This window comes from Besnoitia besnoiti, chromosome VII, assembly GCF_002563875.1.
Source record: "Besnoitia besnoiti strain Bb-Ger1 chromosome VII, whole genome shotgun sequence".
NCBI lineage: Eukaryota > Apicomplexa > Conoidasida > Eucoccidiorida > Sarcocystidae > Besnoitia > Besnoitia besnoiti.
This window is the reverse complement of record NC_042362.1, coordinates 1,872,429-1,894,691: the sequence shown is the minus strand read 5'-3', so window position 1 is coordinate 1,894,691 and position 22,263 is coordinate 1,872,429. Positions and strand designations below refer to the sequence as shown.

General features: G+C 59.7%; 4 protein-coding genes across 4 annotated transcripts; all 4 read left to right on the top strand.

Moving 5' to 3' along the window:
* Positions 1 to 2,036: 2,036 nt before the first annotated feature.
* On the top strand, positions 2,037 to 3,453 carry BESB_078710 (putative integral membrane protein, DUF56 family protein; the record flags this gene model as incomplete). Its single annotated transcript, XM_029366233.1, has 3 exons — positions 2,037 to 2,051; positions 2,535 to 2,762; positions 3,220 to 3,453. 3 exons carry the CDS (start codon positions 2,037 to 2,039, stop codon positions 3,451 to 3,453), a joined length of 477 nt encoding a protein of 158 aa, XP_029217664.1.
* Positions 3,454 to 5,959: 2,506 nt separating this feature from the next.
* Positions 5,960 to 11,165, top strand: BESB_078700 (putative rhoptry protein; the record flags this gene model as incomplete). The annotated part of the gene is made up of 6 exons (XM_029366232.1): positions 5,960 to 6,170; positions 6,566 to 6,576; positions 6,944 to 7,830; positions 8,337 to 8,567; positions 9,272 to 10,236; positions 10,723 to 11,165. The coding sequence occupies 6 exons, from the start codon at positions 5,960 to 5,962 to the stop codon at positions 11,163 to 11,165; spliced, it is 2,748 nt and encodes a 915-aa protein (XP_029217663.1).
* A 232-nt stretch (positions 11,166 to 11,397) lies between these two features.
* On the top strand, positions 11,398 to 12,069 carry BESB_078690 (rhoptry protein ROP14; the record flags this gene model as incomplete). Its single annotated transcript, XM_029366231.1, has 1 exon — positions 11,398 to 12,069. One exon carries the CDS (start codon positions 11,398 to 11,400, stop codon positions 12,067 to 12,069), a length of 672 nt encoding a protein of 223 aa, XP_029217662.1.
* Positions 12,070 to 14,638: 2,569 nt separating this feature from the next.
* Positions 14,639 to 20,766, top strand: BESB_078680 (zinc finger, C3HC4 type (RING finger) domain-containing protein; the record flags this gene model as incomplete). Its single annotated transcript, XM_029366230.1, has 4 exons — positions 14,639 to 15,644; positions 15,713 to 19,826; positions 20,048 to 20,182; positions 20,568 to 20,766. The coding sequence occupies 4 exons, from the start codon at positions 14,639 to 14,641 to the stop codon at positions 20,764 to 20,766; spliced, it is 5,454 nt and encodes a 1,817-aa protein (XP_029217661.1).
* Between the last annotated feature and the right edge of the window lie 1,497 nt (positions 20,767 to 22,263).

The following is a 22,263-nucleotide window of genomic DNA, read 5'->3' as shown; positions in this document are numbered from 1 at the left end:
AGGAGGACGATGGAACGGTATAAAGAAAGAGAGAGGGAAACCCCGACAACCTGTGGGCGGAGTAGAAAGAGGAAGGAAAACAACACGAAGACGCTCAATGTCGCAGACAGCGAGCCACGCAGACTGGCTTGGCCGTTCACAGGGAAGACTTGAAGACTGGGAAACCACAATACAAAATGCCGGGGCGAGACAAGGAAACAGACAAAAGAAATGAAGGAAACATATTAGCGAGGTGAGAGGAGCGAGAGACAGAAAAGAGGAAGAGAGGAGAAGGAAAGGCAGAAAACAATGCGGAGGCAAGCACCGTGGACAAGTCTGCGAGTGAGCGATGCGCGGAAGCACGCGAGAAGAAGGGTAAAACTCTCCGCGAGCGGCGAAGAAAGCTGGGGATGTATGGGTACGATAGAGATACTTTCTGAGACAGATTAGACTGTGGAAGAAGAACTAAGCGCCTGTTTTTCGGAGAAATTCGTTCCGAAGCTTCTGAGGACGCTTGGCGCCAGGATCGCGACGAGCTTTGACGGCGGAAGACGAAAAAAACAGTTCAAGGATATCCGCAGTTTTCTCGGCTCTGGAGAAAAGCAGCGCGAACGGATACCTCCAAGCAGACAGACTGGATTCAGGAAAAGGCAAAAATACGGATATTCGCCGGCAACTGCATATGCGTCGATCGCGTAGGCCCCTACATGTAGACTTCCTGAAGAGCATGCAGAGTTTACGTGCAGCAGCGCTTCCGCATATGTAAGCCTTCGTATACACTGAACGCTCCGTGTTCCCCTAACATTCGAAAGACAAGAGGCAGTCTTCCTGCGAGGAAGCGAACTCGCTTGATCTTTGTCTTCTTCTTCATCTCTCACGGATTATTTCAAGGCGGATCTCTGCATGCACTTTTTTCTCATGGGCGTGCGGGGTCTGAGGCATCGTAGCTGCGTGGCGAGCGCAGTTGACACGCTCAGTCACACGACGCACAAGCGGCAGGCCATGTCTTGAAATATTGACAGCTTTTTGGTCTGAGATATCCGAAGAAACCCTGGGATTAGCTTTCTCGACCCTTCAAAGCCCAGGAAACCCTACGCAGGCGAGTCGATTTCGCTCCGCGTGCATTCTTGCCGACCTTGTCTTCCGGCGTGGCGAGAGGCGCCCACTCGCTGGCGGCCTTTTCTCTGTGCATGTTTTTGGCTCAGCCGCTTCTCAGCTTCTCGACGCGCCACACACACCTTGGCCTCCTCATTCGTTGCCGTGAAAGCAAATAAGCAACTTCTGGCGACACGATTTTTCCCGTTCTTTCAGTGATTTTCGTCTGTACTTGATTCGATTCCCTTCGAATCGCCATTTTTGAAGGCGTGTGTCGCACCTGGTGGCGCTGCGCCACTTCCTGCGTCCTCGAGAAACCCCACGATCCAGACACGGAGAAGCAAGGAATTTGAAGCCTGCGCTTTCCTCTGTTTTCGAAAGAACGCCTCTCCCCTTTAAACTCACTCGGTTTCACCCGTTTCGCCGCGGGCGACTCCCCGTCCCTCCGTTACCCCTACCGTCGCTCTCCTCTGCATGCGCTCTCCGGCGCTGCCCGCGTCTTCTTGGGTCTCCATCTCTTCGTTGCGACGATACTGTTTCCTCAGACCGGCCCTTCACGTCCGAGGTGCTTTTCAGGCGAGGAACCGAAGAATTCTTGTGGACTGGAACTAAAATCTGCGAACCGAACTCTAGTTGCCACAGGTGTCTACACGCATAACGCGACAGCTCTGCAGATGTTTACTCCGGTTTCAGAACGGCTTCCCAGCTGCACGCGACCTCCCACATTTTCTGTGATTCACCGGAGTTTCTGTCGAAGCAGGAACCGTCTCACTGTGACCTTCTGAATCGCTTCGCCTTCCTCCTGGTGGCTCGCCGCCCCCGGTACCGGCTACTGTCGCGCTTTGTGGCTGTGAACTTTCCTTCCTCTTAGAGACTTTTCAAACCCCCTGCAAACAATTTTTCTGCCTGGTTCAGCGTGCGAAGAAGCGCACATCTCTCCAGAAGACCGCACACTGACCAAGATGGGGAAGCTCGTGGTAAGTCTTCGCGTCGGCGCCGTGCGACTCCAGTGCGTGTCGCGTCTGCCGCAGTGGCTGTTCACCTTCTAGTTCCGCGGATTCGAATCTTTTTTCTCCATGGTCTGCACCCGCAGCCTGGCGCGGCGCGCTACATTTGAGCTTGCGAAGACTGTCCTCCCAGCAAGACACCAGTCAGCGCAGCCGCTCAGGGAATTTTTCTGAGGCGCCCGAGCGGGCGCTCGCATCCCTCGGCAGCCTGCATGTGAATATCTACCCGTTTGTGCCCGCTTATGTCTCGGCGTGTGGATCTCGACACACATCGGTACATGCGTGTGTTTCCTCTTCTGTGCGCGTAGCGTTTCCGCTAAAGCGTGCTGGAGTATCAATTTCGACTTTTTCCGGGCGCAGTGACGCATCATTGCATATTGGGGCGGGCAAAAAACAAAAATATCGCGCGCCCCGGGTGCCTCTCTATGCGCCTGTGACTCGCTCTATCTGCAGGTGCCTTCGGATATTTCCTTGTTGGAGGACAAGCAGACGGTTGGGCGCCGTCGCCTGCGCTTTCTAGAGCGTTTGGGCTTGATGACGATGCCTCCGATGCTTCACTGGAACTACACGAAAAACGACAAGCACGACATGCGCCAGGTGCTGCAGAGACAGTATGATCTCCAGCGCTCGGACCCCGCCACCGACATCGTCGTGCGCCGCCAAGAGAGCATCCGCAAGCGCGTAAGCTTAAGAAACTGCAGAACCCGCGCATGCTGCTTCGCCTCTACACTTGTGTTGCGCGGCTTTCCTAGAAAGTCTGGGTGTCGCGTTTGTGAAGGCAGGTAAGTTCCAGCTGCGCCGCGGTCGTGTGTAGCTAGCTAGCTAGCTCCACCTGGCGGTCTGACAGTGGCGGCGCGCGACTTCCGCTTCGTGAGGGAGCCTAGCCAGACGTGGGGACAGCTCTTCGTGCTTGGCAACTCCGCTTCGACATTCAGACGACCAAGTTCTTTACGACTGCACTACACCGCCACCCCCATGGATTGCTTGAGACCGCTAAATGTGTTGGATGTCAAATTCTCTCATCCACAACCGGTGGTTGGCTAGTATTTACGTTGCCAACGTGTCGACGAACAGTCAACGACGATGAAATGCCCTTTCGATGTGCGCTCGGTTTTCCTCTGCGTGGGCGTCGCCTCAGGTCGTCGCCCACAACGGCGTGTGGGCGGGCGTGGCGCTGAGCACGCTTGCAGGTCACTTTTCGATTCGCCACTACGACTACAAAACCAAGTTGATCATGCTGCCCTTCATTGCCTACGGCGGCTCCTGGCTCGGCCGCTGGGCGGCGAACGGCTTGACAGGCCGCTGGTCAGAGTGGGGCCGTGACCGCGCCTTGGGCGAGTTGCCGCCACGAGTGTACTACTCCGAGGCGTGAGCGGGCAAGACAGTCAGAGCTTTTGTTCAGAGCCTTGCGGAGCTCGGGCGGCCTTCGCGTAGCCCGGAGAGACCAGGCCGCCGCTCTCTTTCGCACGCCGTCCCGCCTGCGCCGCCGCTCGAGGAGGCGCGCGGGTAGAGCGTTTGTTTTCGCGCGCATGCTCACACCGAGCTTGAACGCAGGCAGACTCAAACAGGGGATGAAGGCACGCGTTGGAAAGGCAACGGCAGCATACACGAATCTCTGGAAACAATGCAGAAGGGTGACTGGGTTCAGGCGCTGGTCCACCGGCGCTCTGCGGGGAGACGAGGGGGGGGAGGGGGGGAGGGGCGGGGCGAGGACATCTCTGAGGCAGGGTGCATAGGGAGAGAAAGGCAGAGTTCGCAGGGTTCGGAGCGTGAGAAAAGGTCTACCGTTCACTCCGGGATATGCGGCCTTTCCAGTGAAACGAGGCTCTGCGAAGCGGAGGTCTCTTCCTGCGCGAGATCGAATGCATGGACGCGCGAAAGCAGCGCCGCGAGGTGTTTGTTGATTGAGGGGGACACATCGGAAACTGAGGAATCGAAGGGCGGTGCGAACAACCGGTATCAAGAGGGAAATAAGCGACTGGGCATTGGCTTTCAGGCCAGACACGGCCAGCCAATGGAAAGGGTGTATGCCCTTGAGGCACGGAGGGGAGCACAGCTGAAGAAAAGCCGACGACCAGGGAATTGTCGTGCACCGTCAGAAAGAAAGACGTGTTCCAGGCACTGTTTCCATTTTAGGGAAATGGTATCTTTGCGCGCGGGCAGTGACCCACTCGAAGTAGGGGCGCCTCGCATGCCATGGCCAAGAGGGGCGGGGCATGCGGGTTGTCCTGACGCGTTGGGCTTCCATGACGGCACGCTAGCAGGTGGCGCATGTGTCTCTTTCTCGCTTGTTGCCGGCCTCTAAAACCACGCCAGTCCCGGTACACAGGCGGCCGCTGCTGGCTTCCGGTATTCGGTGAGCAGCTTCAAATTCATTCTTTGTCCCGCGTTGCGGGTCAGAGGCCCTTGCAGTGATGCTGGAGCTCACGTGGGGTAGCGGGCCCCAGGACACTCAGGGACCGGTTGAACTTACCCTCGGGGGGCCAGGCCCAGAAGACTGCGTTACCTGAGGATGCAGCGGAATTTACCACGCAGTGGTAATTCATACCTGGCAACGCAGACAGACCAACCATCGACATTAGCAGTGGCAAGAGGAAACACCTAGTTCCGCTATCGCTTGTTAGGCGAACTGGCAGAGCGCACTGGGATAGGAACTCATTGGGCAGACAGAGTAGCCGCTTCTTTACAAGGAGCGTAACACGAGTTCCCGATAAAGCCGTGCTGGCGGCTCAGCGATGTGCCTCAGCTCTGAATGGGAGAAACTATGGTCGATGCCGTTGCGAGTGTGACCAGGAGGCGGGCGACGGGCGCTTACACACAGAACATGATATGGAGGGAGCTTGAACTTGCACGCGAATCTGAGTTTCATACAGGCTTGGCTCGTTTCATTTCCTAGAGCAGATTTACAGTTTCGCGTGTAACTGTGCGTAGGGGCTCTGCACCATTCGAGTCGAGCTGTACCAGCGTGTAGCGAGCTTCCTTGTCGCTGTGTACGATTGCCCGGTTAACGTTGAGTTTGTTTCGAAGGGGTAGAGCTGTACACACTGTTTTCTCTACCCACCATATTCATATATCTCTACAAGTCACGCGCAACTGCCATATGTATACGAGCGCGTCTTCCGGTTTGGCGGGCCCCGAATCGATTTAACCGCCGTGCCCCCCCCCCCCCACCTCCTGTGCAAGACAAAGTGCCAGTGCGCCACCCCCTCGTCGATAAAGATGTGGCCTTTCCACAGCCTGAAACCACCTGAGTTCCGGCTTGATATAGCTCCACGATGGCAATCCTCCTTCGTATGCTTGGCAGTATGTTGGTCGCGCCGCTTCTCTTAACCTTCGTGTCCTGACCGCCACAAACAGGCAACTTTACGCAAATGGTCCGAATGCTGCCCAGAGCATCGAAATTTCGAGAGTAATACTGTATGTACACTTTGTGCATCGTCCCAGTTTGTACTTCACTTTCATTTTTTTGCTGTCTCAAAGCACTGAGACGTCTGTGTGCTGGAGGATTGCCGTTCTAGCTGTCCGTTGTCCGAGTCACGGGTTTGAGAGCGAGGAGCGCTTGCATAGTTCTAGCAATCACAGCGGGTGCCGCTTGGCGTTTATTCCGGCTCGTGCTCTAAACTGAATAACTCAAAACTTGTATGCATCTCAAGGCTCCAATTGTTCGATCCACGGCCGTTATTGGAGCAACACCGGGGAGACGAATCCGTGGCGCCGTCTCGCTGTAGCTCGCAGCCGGTGTGCACGCGCACGCAGCTGCAAGTTTAGGAACAGAAGACGAAGCGTCTGGGGCCCCTACAACACACTGCGTTATCGCGACGCATCATGCCTTGCAGCCTCCCTGCCTCGCCCTTTTGACGTTTTTTATCCCGCTCAGAATGGACGACGGGGCCGTGGGCGGAGTCGCCCACGAGGCGGGAAGCCAGAGGCCCGACGCAGATGGAGGCTCTAGAGCAGCTTGCAGGCCCTCGTGGTTGCGCCGAAGTACGCAAAACATGCGCTGCTGCAGAAGACGTGCTCATAACCTCACTGAAGTTGATCTCAAAGCTATGGAGGAAACGTACTGGCTCACTCGTACTGCAAGTAAACGTGAGCGTATTCGTTCGTCGGGACACGGCATTAATCCCGGCAGAGAGATAGTGTCCGGTTGTAGCCAACTATTGGCGGAGCGGCGGATGACGAGTGACTGATGCTGCTCAGATTACTCATCATGCCAGGTAGAGCGAATCTGCTGTTACCACGCAGCGACCGGGTAGATCAGCGTGGTATCCTCGTGAACCCTGCTCTCGTTACCTAGGGGTTGGTGGTTGGTTGAAGTGACTACACAGTATGTCCGGACCACTCAAGATCACTGTAAGGCAGATTGCAGGGTTTGCCTTCGCCGCCTATGCTCCACGTGACAGCTTCAGCTCTCCCTCATCCTTGCTATTTGCAGGTATTCTTCCGCGCCTTGGGGTTCGTTTACTTCGTTGCTTTTCTTATAGCCCACATACAGGTATGAGGACTGAGAATGCGATTGACGTAACCCTTGGTGCGGAGCCGGTCGAAATTTCGGCTCCTATGTTCGCAGAACTCTACACTTTCGCATGTTGATCGAGAGTGCTGTTCGTGTGGTTTCTGTTCCCCGACTTCAAACTCGGTCCCCCAAGATATTACCGAAATCAAGATACAAGCGAGCCCGCACTCGCACGTCGACAACTTGCTACTCAGTCTACTGCGAGGATGATAGTATGTAGATATATATTATATGGTACGGGGCTGATGGACGGGACGCCAGCCTGTTGACGGCAATTAACGGGAGTATGCAATCATTTTTCTCTAAAATTACCTTTATCTTGAGCTTGCTGCCGTTTCATATTCAGGGGCCAGGCCTTTTTGGCCAAGATGGGCTGCTCCCTTTAGAGGGCGCCACCGCCTGCTTCCGCGAATTCGGCGGAGACACTCACGGCCTGTGGACTCGCTTTGCGCGATCGCCCTCTCTTTTCCATTTCTTCGACTGCACTGATGCCTCTCTCCTCTTCATCACCTCGAGCTCTCTTTTCTTTTCGGCCCTGCTCATGATCGCCGGCGGCGTGACAGTGCCGGTCCTTCTTTGGCTTTGGCTGTCGTACACGACGATCCAGGCCGCAGGCCAGCGGTTTTACACTTTCACCTGGGATACTCTGCTTCTGGAGGTTGGCTTTTGGGCGATGCCCCTGACTCTCCCTTTTTTCTGCCCCTCGTTCACGTGCGTCAAGGGAAGCAGCCGATCCACGCCCGAGGGACTGGGTGCGCCCTCTGCGCCAACGGCGGAGACCGCTGCGGCGACTCCAGCGGACAACAGCTCTTCCGGGGACGCGGACGCTGGCCGCCCGCCGCCGACGCCGGGAGACGGCAGCGCTTCAGCTTCGAGAAAACCAGAAAAAGCCGAGGCGCAGAGGCCTGCACCAGAAGACGCAGGGCCCGTGGGCTCTGAGGGTCGCGCGGTCCGGTTCCTTGGCAGTCCACGAGTTCAACAGGGGCTGAGAGGGCTTGCCTCGCCCGCTCGCGCCTTCTTCTGGTGCTGCCGGTGCTTGGTGTCGCCGGGAACGCCGTTCCTGCCCCCCGCGTGGCCCACACCGTGGATCAGCGTCTGGGGGTACCGCTGGCTGCTGTTTCGGCTGATGTTTGGCGCCGGGCTCATCAAGCTCCGCGCCGACACAGCCTGGGCGGACCTATCGGCAATGAAGTGGCACTATGAGACACAGCCGCTGCCCAACCCCGTCGCCTGGTGAGGAGGGGCAGCTAGGGAAAGGCGGAAAAATGCGGTCGAGCCGCGCTCGATTTGGAGGTTTCTTCTTCCGGCTTTCTCACGGATTCCAGTCTCGGCGGCTCCAGATCCAGCCTCGACCCAGCCTGCGGCTTTTGGTGTACTATGAAGCCCACGTCCGTCGTTCCACCGTGTCGCGAGCACAACCCGTAACTCTTGGGCCCTATCCCGCACGCTGCTGCTGGTCCCCCTCACGCTACGTAGGAGCAGACGCCTATGCGTGTGTTTACTAGAAAACCGGTTTCCTTTGCTCCAGTCTCAGCGTGCACACGGACCTGCGCCCGGCTAACGCATGTGGCGATTGCGCCTCAACTGTGATCGAACGGGAATGCGCACGTGCGGGGGTCGTCTACCGAGCCCTGAGAGTTATCTGCACATGGGGCAGTTGGTGGCCGCTCGAAACCCTAAACCCTAAATCCTGGAGAAGCCAACAGGACGCACCTCTGATTTGCTTCTGTTTCCGTCAGGTTCATGCACGCGCTGCCGATGCCAATGCACAAGTTTGAGGTCCTCGTTAACCACTTCGTCGAGTTGATTTTGCCGTTCGCCGTTTTGGCGCCTTGGAGACAGCTCCGCCTCTTCACAGGCTGCGTGCAGATTCTCTTTCAGGTCGCCATTCTTTTTACTGGAAACCTCGCGTTCATCAATTGGCTGACCATAGTCTTCGCTGTCTTCCTCTTCGACGACCGCTTCCTCATGTGAGAAATTTCACGCCGAGTCGTGAACGCAAAGTTGCAGTGAACATGAGGGGGTTCGTGGCGAACGCAGCGTTCTACGAAGCGAAATCGCCTCTATATAATTCTCACTGTAACCCGTCTGCAGTCCCTCTGCCGCCACGCTACTCACCAGTACCACTAGAGCTCTGCCTGTGTAATGATTTTTCCAACGCGCAAGCGTTGTTGTTGTTAGTTTGTCTCTCCGTTTTTGGACCGATTACATTCAAAACCAAGGGCGATTCAGTACTGTGGTAAAAACAGCAGCAAGAACAAGAATTAGCCTGCTCGACGTCCGCCTTGGGGATGTTCTATGGTGTGAGTTGAGCTGAGTCTTCTCTTCGTTGGCCGAAAGGACTGGCTTTCCACTGTCTGCCTCTACTTTTAAGCGACGTAGACCGGTGCGTGGCATTGCCATGCCTGGCCTCGCCGCGGCTCGGAGGATGCTGGCGCTTGAGGCATTCTCAAAGCTTTTCTGCATCTCGCGTGGTTTCCCCACTCCACTTTAAGTCCTGCTTCTCCCAGGATGTGGGTTTCACGCTATGGAATAAAGGCACACGCTTCATCTTTTCTTTCGGTGCTTTGACCAATTCCCGGGGCTGGCGTATCGGCTGGCAGGCCTTCACCCAGACAGAGACGACTGATGCGCGTCACCCGTGGATTCTCTGCTGTCCAATTTTGCGCCACAGGTGTTTTTTCCCGACTTCCACTCTCAACCGACTGCAGCCGCTGCTGAAGGGGTGCGCTGGGAGGTGGTCGATTCCGCCAAGCGATGCAGCCATCGGGTGGCTCGCGGCGGCCGGCGATGCTTCACCGCGCGTGTCTGAACATTCAGAGGGCACTCAGGATGCATCTACGCACAAGAGAGCTTCGCCCAACACACGAGGTCACTCTCTCGTTGATGGCAGTGCCCACGATGGCGGAGAACCTGCGCCAGAGGGGGTGGATTCGCGAACGGGCTCACCGCAGGCGCGGGCTGTCTCTGCGGGGTTGCGCGAAGGGCTTCCCTGGAGGCTCCGGGGCGGGCCCAAATGCACAGGACGGTCTGTGCGGCGCATGCTTGCGTTGTGGGGATGCTGGCGAATTCCACTCTTTTTGTTGTGTTCGGCAGTCCTGCTCGCCAGCGACGCTCTGCTGCTTCTCCTCCTCGAGAAGGAGTCTTTTGCCGCAGTACCTTCCGTCGTCCCTTTTCGCAGTCGGGCCTGGGAATCTGCCGGTCTCGTGCTCCTCGCGCTCAGTGCAGCGATTGCCTTGGGCATGCTCACCGGGGTCCAGGGCGCCCCCTGGTACCCTTTGTGGGGCCGGCGCCCCTCGTCTGCTGGCCCCGGTGCGGGCCAGCAGCGCCCGCTCTCGTTGCTGGCGTCGGTGAGCGCCTCAGCCAGCCAGGAAGACACGGGGAGCGCTCGCGAAACGTCGGCTTCTTTGCGTCGTGGTGCGGAGGCAGACAGCAGCGACGCCCCGCGTGATGAGAAGACCGCCGACCGGGAGCGACGGGATGCCCCCGAAAATGCCGCAGATGGAGGCGAGACCGCCAGGCTGCTGTGGAGGAAAACGGAAGATGTTGGAGCCCTCTGCTTCGAAGTCATTGTCGCGGGAGTCGTCGTTTGCAATCTGCTTGTTATCCACTTTCGTCTCGGTCCCTCCGTCGGCCTCGGTGAGAAAGGGGCCTGACCCCTACGCGCCAGCCGCTTCGCCCTACGTATTTCGTACCGAGGTCATAGTGCGTTTGCTTCTTCTAGTTCTCTGTTTTCTGCATCCGTAGCCGCCACAGGCGCACGGGCGACACCGTCGCACAAGAGATATAGTGGAGCATGGAATGAGCCACCTCTCTGTCAGTTTTCATACGGGTCCTTTTCAATCTGGGTTCTCTATAGATAGCGGGTGGAAGTGTCGATTTGGAAACCACGCGCGTATACGACAGATACAAGAGAAGACTGCAGAGGCGTGTCTCACGGATTAGATAGTCGTCACGAACCAGGTAAACGCAGCATCGCCGGTGATGAAGAAGCAGGTCGTCCTGTGCCATATATATATATATATATATATATGGACGTTGATTCAGGTTGCTGCTGGCGGTTGTCTGTTTGCTCCCTTGCCAGGCCCTGCGTGTTGAACGCTTTCCGTGTTTGCATCTTTTCAGGTGTTTTGACAGGAGCGCTGTTCGCTCTGCTTCTCTTCTTTGCACATCGACGCTGCTCCAACGCCTTCCTCGTTCTACGCGTGATGGCGGAGGTCGGGCTGGTCACGCTTCTGACGCTGCGTTCGATTCCGGTCGTCGAGAACCTCCTTTCGCCCCAACAGATCATGAACGATACGTATGAGCCCTTTAACCTCGTGAACAGCTACGGCCTTTTCGGTTTCATGACGAAGCAACGCGAAGAACTGATAGTTCAGGCAAGTCTTCCAAAACGCATCAGAGAGCCCTGTCCAGGCATGGCGGGGGCCGGCGCCCTGGGGCCCGTTCAGAAGCCGACGCCCTCGTCCTCGTCGATCACGCTTCAGCTCCTCTGGGCGCGGCTCCGCATTTCGGTTGAGTGTGCGCAGCGACAGACTTCGCTGACGTCGGTGGGGAATCCCACGTAACGCATACGCTGTCGTGTGTGTCCTCTGCTGGTCGCGAGGACCACTAGACCGCAGTGAGGACGATCAACAACGACGCAGCGAAAGTGTGATTTTAAGGCCAGCCGATCTCACGGCTGCACTAGGCGGCGCTAGACTGCCCCGTCGGTTGCTCCAGTGGTGATGCATGCCGCAAACGTAACTGCCGCCTGCGTGTACTCTTCATCTTGCGGCAGAGCGCGCCACGGTGCATCAAATGGCTCGACTCGGTCTGCCCAGTTTCGCTTTCGGCCTTCAGGGTACGTATTCGCGGAACCCATCTTTGGCGCCCTCAAGCCGAGACTGGAAGACATACGAATTCTTTTGCAAGCCCGGAGGCATCAACCGGCGACCATGCATCGTCACGCCTTATTACTATCGCCTAGACTGGCTGATGTGGTTCGCGGCCTTCCGCCCTGACTTGCAACCCCCCCTCTGGCTCTTGCGAATGGTGAAAAAGTTACTCGCCAACGATGCAAAAACCACTGCACTGCTCCTTAGAAATCCCTTCCAGGGAAAGTCACCTCCAAGATTCATTCGAATCCTCCGCTACGACTATCACTTCGCATACAAAGGAAAGGTGAGGCCAGCATCTGCTTCGCTGCTCCACTCGCAGCCCCTCGCGCAGCGGTTCCTCTGTGTAGCTCCAAATTTGTTCTGCGTGCCTTTGCAAGATGGACATCCAAGATGCGCGAGCGGCGTCCCGCGAAATGGAGAGTTCGACGTTGTGGTTTCAAGGCAAACCCCCCCTCACCCCGCTGTGTATATCCGTGTGCATGAATTTTTGCTGCAGGAAAGAAAACAGTACGAGCAAGGAGCGTGGTGGGAGAGGAAGTACATGTCGCAGTTCCTGCCTCCAGTGGAGGCCCGGATGTTTCGCGGTGACTAAGAACTCGGTGAACGAGTTTCTAAATAGGGTTTGTTTCTTTGCTTTTTCTGTGTGAGGGCCGATGACCGAGGTTCGTGTCCGAAAGTGCATGCCTTAGCTAAACTCTTTTAACACCGAATTGTAGGTGTCACTCCTTTCGTGGACGTTGAATGATTGGGGAACGCCGGAGGGACTGAGCGAGTATCGGTGCACATTAGAAGGTCCACGGGATGCCGCCTTTCTCGCGCGTCCAAGGGGTCGCCGGAAACATCCGGCTGCGGTCGTGAAGGAGGCGTTAGCTGACAGTTCTAAGAACGACGTGTAAAATGCGCAGCTTTTGCCCCCGGCAGACTACCACTTAGAGAGGATGGAGGGGCGGGGGGGGGGGGGCGGGGGGGGGGGGGTGGCAGCAGCGGGGTAACAGGAAGGTCGTGCTCCCTTATTTAGAAGGACTAAGGGAGCTCCAGTGATCCGCCACCTTGATGATAGCAAAAGCTAGAGGTGGAGCTCCAGAATTGTGCAGTATGTTCCAGAGAGCAAAGCAGTGTGACGTCTTCGGAAGTATGCCACTGGAGACAGAAAGAGACGAGGCACTCATGAATCTTCTACCGCACGTAAAGGGAGCGTGGCGAGCGACTCTCGTAGGTCAGCTGCTCTATGCGGTGGTGGCAGCACTAATAGCTTCGGCCGTTCAACCTTGTTAGTTCTGCTGACGTGTCCATTACATGCCCAAAGGCACAAACATGGCAAGGCCTTGCTCGTAAGACGGGGAGGTTCCGGACTGCCTCGCTCTGCTGTATTGCCGCACTTCCGTCCAACGCTGTGTTGCTATACTGTGAGTATTATTTACGAGGCGTAGCAAACGGACCCTTGACTCGACTACGAGCTGCAGGCTGAGTAAAGGATTCCTGTCGCTTTCGGTAGTTACAGTGGAAGTGCTTACTACAGACACACTGCGGGATCGAGCCGACACCTCCGCTTTTCATGTCGTATCTCGGGGTGGGTGTGTCTTCCCGTAGTTGACCCCTGCAGTCTAAAAAATCGGGCTCGTGTTAGATAGAAGGCCGTCTGCCACCCTGCGTGCGCGTCGTGTCGCTCGGTGGCTTCATGCTCAAATGCCAGAGTCGCGCGCCACTGGACGATTCTGTGAATGCCCTGAATGGGCCTGCGGGACGACGGCGACGCTGCGAAGCGGGACGACTCTTAACAAGGTTGCGCTCGGGTCTTTCCGCGTGACGACGCGGCGTCTGAGCCGGGTGGAGACATGCAAGAAAACAAATTCGAGCGGCTGGTCTCACCCACACTCGCTGCCGCTTCCCTCGAAGGCCAGCTACCGCGTCCCCCGTCCTCCTTCGGACGGCAGTGGGACGGCAGTGGGGGTTTTCTCGTTCTCGCGTGGAGACGATTTCTTCAAGCAGTTTCTGTTGGGTATCGAGACCCCTGGATCTTCCTGAGTGTATTTCGGCGTCGTTGCCGTCTAGAGGTGCTCGGACTGCCTGATAGGCGGACACAAGAGTCGTGCGGAGCTCCTGTGATCGATCGGCAGCTTACCGCACAGGCGGCGGTGGAGGTGGCAGACTGCGTCCAGCAAGGCATCCCGATCGCGGGTGGTAGCGCGCGCCCCTACCCGCCCACGTTGCTGCTCCACCAAGCCTTGCTCGAGGGCGAGCATCAGACAATCGAGGTTGCAGCAGCCGCTCGCTGCGTCCACCTGGCAACGCTACACGTCGAGTTCGTGCAATGCGACACTCTTGAGCAGTCCGTCACGCTGCGTTCGGAGCTAGTCGAGTGTTGGAAAGGTGGCGCGGTGGGTTGCGGTCATAGCGCCAGTCCTTCGAGCGAGTGTTGTTTTCTCGTTCGTTGGAGACTGCAGGAGCCGCCCACTTTTCTTCCTTTTTTTACCCACGACGTGCGTGAGTCCTTCCCGACTTTCGTTTCGGATGAACCTGATCTCCTCGTGCGAGTTCCTCGCTGTCGCTCCCTCCAGCGACCTCTCTTCTGTCTTTCACCGACGGATGGCGCTCGCAACAGGTAACTGATTTCTGCGCATACGCCACCACATATTACCTGCATGGCGCCCTAGGCCAGAAAGTTTTTTTCGAGACGAGGACATGGGGAATTCTGTGCACCTGCTCTCTCCTCGTCGATTTGCTGTCTGTGTGAGCCAGTTTTAACTCCATTCGTCTCGCAACTTTCTCGAAATCGCACGCGAGCGTAGGCGGGGGCCGCTGCGCTTCCGGATAAGGCGACACTACACACGGCCGCGCAGCGAGACCGACCGCCGACGCGTATCTGCGCGGCGGCAAAGTGCGATTTCACGCGTGTCTCATTTTCAGGACATGCTGTTTTCCTCCACCACGGGACATATCCGAGTTTTGGCTTTTTGTGTGTGCTTCGTGCCCGCCATCACTCCACTGAACTATTCGAAATTCACCTGCTGGGTTCGCGTGCAGCTCTGCCTCCCGGCGGTCACGCCCATGCTGCGCGCCACGACGGGATTTAGGCATTAGCGCTTGGCGGAGCTCCCGTTCTTGTCCGCATTCAGATTCTGTTCTTCTGTGGCATAGGTTTTTTGTGTAGTGGAAGAACGATGGCGCCGCTGTCAATTTCGCGGCTTTTGCTGTCGCGGAAAGGGTCGAAAACGAATTCTTCCGTCGCCCCCCCTCTGGATTCTCCGCAGCCGCTGACAGACAGTCGCCTGACCACCCAGCAGAGTGATGCCAGTGCAGACCTCGCGGATTTCGAGGCGGCGCTCTCTGCGATTGAGGCCTCCGCGTTTTCGTCAAGCTCGCACGCCGCGGATTACGCACCAGCCGGCGAAGTGGAGCCATATCTCTCTCCGAGCAAGTCGTCCGTGATAAGGTGCGGCGTGCTTGCGTCCCCCCGCCTGTCAAGGCTGAGCAGCAGATTATTCAAAAGAGCGAGTTCGTCTGCAGAGTCGGTCGCGAACGCCGACCCGGCATGCCCCATCGCATCTTCCAAGCGCGCCGACGCCGCCACCGGCCGCGCCAGTGGCTGCGACAAGGAATCTGACGCGGCGAGCGGGAAAAACTCGTCGTGCGAGTCGTTGCCCTGCAGCGAGAAGTCCCCCTCCTTCACGGACTCCGTCGCACTCGCTACGCGCTCCGCCATCAGGGCGGCTGTCCTGAAGTCGCGGGCGATTCTCTCCAGTCCTTCATCGCACTCTTCGGCGCGGAGCGATCGGGCAGCCGAGGGACAGATTCGTGAAGAGGAGACTGCAGCGGAAGACCCCTTTCTGGGCTCGTCCTGCCGATGCGCTGCTCCAGTGACTCACGCGGGCGATGCGAGTGCGCGAAGCGTCCAGCCTGCGGAGGAAGAGGTGAAACCGTCTGCGCCGCTGGACGCGCCGCCCTACGACGCAGCGTCTCTCGGTGCCGGGGAAAAGTCCAAAGCCCTGACTGTGTCCGCCGCCGAGAGCCACGCGTATGCCACTATATCCTCAGCTCTACACCGAGACGTTGCAGGCGGGAAAAACAGATCGAGTTTGGGAGCAGCAGGCGGTTTGGCTGTAGCTCTGTACGCCTGCAGACTAGGGGAAGCCTCCTCGCGGAAGACCTGCCACGGGCCTTCCGGCAGTGAGGCATTTGCGGCTGGCGAAACGTCTTCGTCGCTTCAAAACGGCTTCACCTCGTGTCTCGTGCAGGCACCAGTGCCCCTGATGGAGAGCAAAGGGCTCGCAGCCCGCGGAGGCGCCCCGGAGACGGCAGCCAGGCGCGCGGGGGAGTCTCCGCGGACCGACGTGCCTTCCCCCACAGATGCCAGCACCGACTCTGGGGGAGCAGCGCACTCTCTTCTGCGCGCAGCGAGTGGACTGCGCCGATGAGCTCGGCTCGAATGGAGAAAAGAAGCACTCCTCCTGTCGTCCCCATTGCGTCTCCTCGGCTGAGACCGCCCAGCTACCCCCCCGCGTCCTTCGTCGCGCTGCGGCGAGCCCAGGAAACACCACGCGGCGACGCGGTGCCCGCCGCGCCGGCTGCTACCCAGTGCGTACCCCCCGCGGTCGCGGCCTCCAGCGCAGCAGCAGGGACCCGCGAGATAGAAGCCGTCTCCAGCGATGGACGCGGAAGTGACGCGGCGTCCAGCACCTCGTCGATCGTGATCTTTGAGAGCGAAGACTCGCTGGACAGCCCCACCGCCGTCGCGAGTCGCTGGTCGCAGCCGCGCACTGCCAGGGATTCGCCGCTGTCTCTGGAGTTCTCCGAGGACGCAGACATCCACGACGAGGCTGCGGCAGCGCCTGGGGAAGCTGACGAAGCAGATGCGTTGCGCAGAGCCGCGATGCTGGCGCCGCAAGCGGAGCTGGGCGGCCTGGCAGACGAACACGCGGAAGCGGAGCTCGAGTTGGTGAACGAGGCGGGAGAAGGTACCGAGGAATTCCGCGAAGCGGCTGCGGTGGACCTGGACGAATGCTACGGAGACTGCAGCTCTGACGGCGTGCCCCGTGAAGCCTTCCCATTCGCACTCGACGACGCGGAAACACCTGGAGCTGCGCGGTCGGCTGGCGAACAAATGCCGCAGGGCCAGGGCTGGGAGGAAGCAGAGGACTTGACCGAAGAAGTCGGCACGCGGCCAGTCGAGGCGGTGGCTCCAGAGGCCACCAGCGAGCCCATAGGCGAGGAAATCGCCGGAACATGGCACGCAGAAGAACAAACTGAAGCGTGTGTCGAGGCGGAGGCGACGCCCGCCGTTGTCGCGGGCGCGCCTGCAACACGATGCCCAGAGTGCTCGCTGTATCTCCCGCAGGATGAACTACAAGACCATCTCTTCGCCCATGCGCTTGATGCGCTTCAGGCTCAGGCTGCAAGGCGAGAGCGGAGAACAAAGACCCGAGAGGTCTCAGAGACGTTCACTGCTTCAGTCGTCGCAGAGAGGCGGATCCCGGAAAACGCGACTGCGGTGAGGGAGGCTGGTGCGTCGACGGAGGCAGGGCGGAGCACTCCAGGGAGCCGCTCTACCGACGCGAACCTGGACGCAGCCGCGGAGGCGGTGCGTTGCGAAAGCACCGCGCAGCCTCCCACCGCGCCAGAGACCACAACAGAGTTTTTGGAGACCCCGGCGGCGCCCCCCGCATCTCCGGTGTCTGGCGCGGAGGAGGCGGCGGGAGAAACTCCGGAGGAGGCCGGGCTGTTGGAGCCCGAAGCGCTTCCAGACCGTGCTGCGCCGGTGTGGCAGACGCGCCAGAGAAGAAACGTGGAGGCGTCCGCTTCCATGCGGCAGCGGAGCGTCGACGGGCCGGATGAAGAGGGGGAGGACGAGAGAACCAGAAGCCTCGCGCCGACTTCCTCGGAGTCCTTGCCGCCGCTGGGAACCAGAAGCGCCTCGAGCCCGAGACAGCGCGTCCTTCAGAGAGCGCAGTCTCTCCGAGTGAGCGGCACGAGCTCTGTAGGCTCACGGTCCGCCACCGCGTCGAGGCTGGCGAGCTACCGTTCAACAGCTGCCGCGACAAGCGTCTCCCGCTCGACAGCGAGTCAAAGGCCGCGTGCGTCTTCCGGAGCGGACGCGCCAGTCACCTCGTCCCGACGCGCACAGACGCCCACGACGTGCTCCACGGCCGCCAGCACGCACCGCGGCGCCCACGCCTCCCTTTCCTCGGGAGCCGCCAGTGGCGGAGGCAGAGCCACTCCCAGCTACATGGGCGCCACTGCGGCGTCGCGGTCTCGGCGGACGGCGGCGCGGACTGCCTCCCGCTTCGCGCCTTCAGACAACGAGAGTTCGTGGCACGCGCGCTCCGCTGAAGGCGCCGGGGAGTTGTCGCTGGACGAGAGCAGCCGACGCTCCTCCGACAGCGTGACCAGCCAGAGGGGGGGAGCGGGCGCGCTCTCCAGGTCCCGCCGGTCTGCCGCCGGCACGCGACGCCCAGGAACGGCCGTCGCCACCGGCGGCAGCAGCGCGTCGAGCGCCGGCGTGCGCCGTTTGACGGGCGCCGTGACGGCGCGCCAGATGCTCACGAGTGACGAATCCCGGGGGAGCGTAGCGCGAAGCAGCCAAACGCATCGATCGACTCTGTGTCACAGCAGCAGCGAAGAGAGCGTGCCGCGGATCCGCAGCCTGACGCGCAGCACCCCCCACGCCGCTTCAACAGCTACGGTTTTATACTCCGGCCTGGCGACGTCGCGGGGCACTGTCGGATCTTTCTCCTACCGACGCGCCGCGGCGCGTCTGCAGGAGCAGCGGCGAGCCGCGTGCGCCGCGGCGGCCGTGAGACGCGCAGAGGCCGCCGCTGCCGCAGCCGCTGCGCTGGCGGGCGAACCGCCGGGGTCGGCAAGCCGGTCGCAGCCATCATCAGACGGTTACGAAGATATCAGCCGGTCTCAGTCCCCGCCCGCCAGGCCGAGCGTGCTTCGAAGCGCCTCGATGCAGCTACCGCCGCCGGCGTTTATGGGCTCGCGGCGAACGGCGGGGGTTGTGGGGTCTCCCGGCAGCAGGGGCGGCGTGCGCTTTGAGACGCAGGGGTCTTTGCCCGCCATGTCGCTGTCGCTCCGCCGCGTAGCGAGCCCGGAGTCTTCGTCGGCGTCCCCGCGCAGTCGGCTCAGAGATGCTCGCGAGACGCCCGAGGTCCCCACACTCACACTTTCCTCGCTGCATCACAGCACCACGCCCCGGAATCCTAGTCAGGTGCACACGCTGAGGTCCCTGGAGGCGGCCGGGCAGCAGCGTGTGGTGGCGTCGCCTCGCGAGCGTGCTTCGGCGGCGCCGAGCTCTGACGAGGCGGACTCGGAGCAGCGGACGTACAGGGCCGCTTCGGCGCGCGGGCCGTGCGCGGGAAGAAGCTACGCTGTCGTCGAGGCGGACGCAGGTAGCTCGACGGGGCGCTACTACGGCGCGGGCGCGGTGCCCCTGAGCTCGGCGGCGAGCCGGCGGAGCGTGGGCGTGGCAGGAGCAAGCGAGGCCTCTGCACGAGGCTACGCAGGAGGCGCGCCGGCGCGGCCGCACCTGTCCACAAACACCTCGGGCTGGGTCCCCACCTGGGGACAGACGCTCATTGACATGGGGCTCGTGCCCTCTCGCGCGACGGTGGGGGCCCGCCCAGCGGCGTCGTCCTACCGTCGAGCGGAGCAAGACGAGGAACGGGCCGGTTTTGGGCGCAGCATCGGGGCCGAGTCGGCAGAGCGGTCTCCTACGCTTTCAACCGCTGCGCCAGGCGCCGCGAGCCTCACGTCAGCATCAACGGCGACGACGATGTCGCCGCGTCGCGCGGCTATGTCGCGCAGCACCAGCGTGACGTATGGGTACCAGAACGCCAGGTCGATGATGGCAGCTAGTGCACGGTCCCCCGCGGACGCGCGCGAGACGCACTACCGGCATCCCTACCGCTCCGCGACGTCGCACTATCACAGCTACGGGGGCCTCGAAGACTACCATCTCAGAGGCTCTGACCCCGGGGCGTCGTTCGGCGTCGGCGCGTCTGCAGGGACTGTCAGCAGGGGGTTTGCGCACGGCCCGAGCGCGGCGGCAGACGAGCTGGAGGGGCACAGGGGCTCCATGACAGCGCGAGCGGCTGTGGCCAGGCCGGGGAGCTACTCCGCGGCGGGCACGCTAAACAGCGCGCGAGCCGCGAGCACATCCCCCCACCTGAGCAGTTCGCGGCTGCCGCCGCGGGCCTCGACCTCAGCGCTCGGCGGGGGTGCAGCGGCGTATGGCGGCGGATACGCCCGCCAGGAGTGGCGCGGCTACGCTGGTGCCAGCTCTCTCAGCCGGAGCGAGGGAGGACAGTGGGCGGAGGCGCCTGCGGGTCCGCACGCCCACAGATACGACAGGTAGGCGAAGGCAGCAGTCGCTGCGCAGACACTAGGGCCTGAGGAAGCGTGTGGGAGGCTCCGCCTCTTGGCCACGCACTGTGGGGCTTCACACACCCTCCGTGCAGTCATCGCTTCCCAGCGTACCAAGTCCTCGCGCGAGCCTGCAGCGCCTCTCGGCTTTGAGTGCTGACCAAGAAGAGACGCAGTCGCCTCGAGCGATGTATGTTGCCTCCCTGCAGACGCCAGCACTTCCAACAGCAAGAAGAAATGGATCCGCGAGCGGTGGAGGCGCATCACCGGCGAATGGAGGAGGAGGAGAACGAGAGAAGGGGACAAATGCTGCAGGTCCTCATTGATCTCCTTCCCACAAGCGAGTAAGCGAGGGAGAGAGCTTGTTTCCCTTCACACACTGCTCGTCACACAACAAATATAAAGTCGCACTGCAGATTTTTCCCGGCAACAGCTGATTTACAAAGAGTCCACAGTACGCTATCTCCTACATATGCACCGAAACTATAACAGTGGTGACATCCAGTGTTCACGCTCGTGGATTCAGTGTCCAGGACTACCTGCCACCATATTCGGCGGCGCAAGCACGCGCGAGCCAGGCGCGGAGGTCTGCCCAAATGCTGATTGTCTGCTTCGTCTTCGGTGTATGCGCCGCCAAGCAGGGTCGCGTGCGCGCGGGACGCTTTCCCCTCCACCCGGCCTGGCTGTGCTTCATTGCTCTTTTTGTGTCTGCCTGCCTCTCTGTCTCAGGTTCAACCAAGAACGAAGCGCGAACTTGTCAGAAGAAGCAAAGAAATGCAGCATTTGCTTTGAAGAGTACGAGCACGGAGAGGAGCAGCGTCGTCTACCCTGCACCCACGTTTTCCACAAGAACTGCATCGACATGTGGCTGCGACGGAGCTTCGTGTGTCCGATTTGCAAGCATGATCTTCGCTCGGCTTTTGAGTAAATGTGTATAGCTGCTCTCCAGGGCACGCAAGACACGCGTTGCCCTGTTTTTTCCTGCCTCAGACGTCGCATCAGCGCGCCACTTGGGTCGCCCGCGGGCGGATCCTGTGGGAGATTATTGCCGCTGAGATCAAAGCGGTGCAGGCGCAGAGGCGACACGCAGAATCCTTCCAACTGTTTGTGCCCGCTGGGTTCAAGAATTCAAGGCGCCGGATGCCGCGTTTCGTGGCGCAGCGTCGGCGTGTGGACCGAGCAAGGTGCACGTTTCGTGTTTTTTTAGGGTTACAGCTGAATATGGGTCAGTCGTCGCATGCCGCATGTCATACGTAGAGTGCGTGTAGATTCGTGGGTTCGCGTGGAACAAAGACGGCCTTGCGACCGCGAGCAAGCTGCGCCGTCGATTCCTTTATTCCGGCTCGGGGTCGCATGCGCGCCGCCTTGAGGGCTGTGAAGTGTGCAAATACTATGAGGGAACGACGCGGCGTCAGCCGTGCTGCGTACACCCACGCAAAAGCTTCAGTCTGCAAGTGGCTCCAGGCAAACGGCGCGTCGATCCGGCCTCTTTGCGGGCATTCCGTTGTACAGTTTAACCCCGTGAGAGAAGCCTGTGGGATTCGTGTTCCACCAGAGGAATCTGTTGAGTTTGCTGAAGCGTTTGTCGCGCGTAATACGGGAAGGGGGGGGTTTAAGGGAGGAGCGCAGAGACGCGGGGATCGTCCTACGGGTCTGTTTTCAAGAATTTGATGTTTATTTTTCTTGGTTGTTCTCCCATTTTTTTCATGTGTTTCGTTAGCATCAGAGACACAATTTTTCAAAGGGCTGAACACGAAGTGGCTTTCGTTGAATAAACTGAGCCTTATCGTGTGAGCTGCCTCAAGCCGCGCCGATTCTGTTTTTGCCCAGAGACCTTGTCTCTGTGAGGCGTGCCGTCATCCAGACGGGTCCTGAGATGCGCAGTCTACGGAGCGAGAAATGAGAGAGCTTCAGTTAAAACAGAGCGGTGGCGCGCATATCCCTTCAAAAAGTTACTTCGTACGCCGCCGAAGGCATCCACTGGGGGGTCAGACACAACGCACTCGACGGCGTTTCAGGCCCATACACGAAGCAGTACCCAACGCATCGATCGCCGAGCCTGTTTGCATGAACAGTCCGATACGCGCGCACTGCAAGCAAGAAGCGACGGGGCTACAGTTGCCGGAGCGGTCTCGAACAAACCCGCGGCCCACGACTGCCATCAGAGAGCCACTAGCGGCGACTCTTTTGTTTAGACGCGTGCACAGCTTTTTGTAACGTGCTGTAGTGGAAACTTGACCTTTGTATGTTTGAGTATGTTTTCACTGGCAAGTTGGTGTTCAACGCTTGCCGGAGAAAGACGCCGCTTGCGGCCAGTCTCTGTGCACCGCGCCCGTCTGGGCCGCGCGGACGCCGCGGAGCTGCCTCCCCCCCCTTCCTACTTCGCCAGCGGCACGCGGCGCGTCTCCTCCGCCCCCGCTGCAGC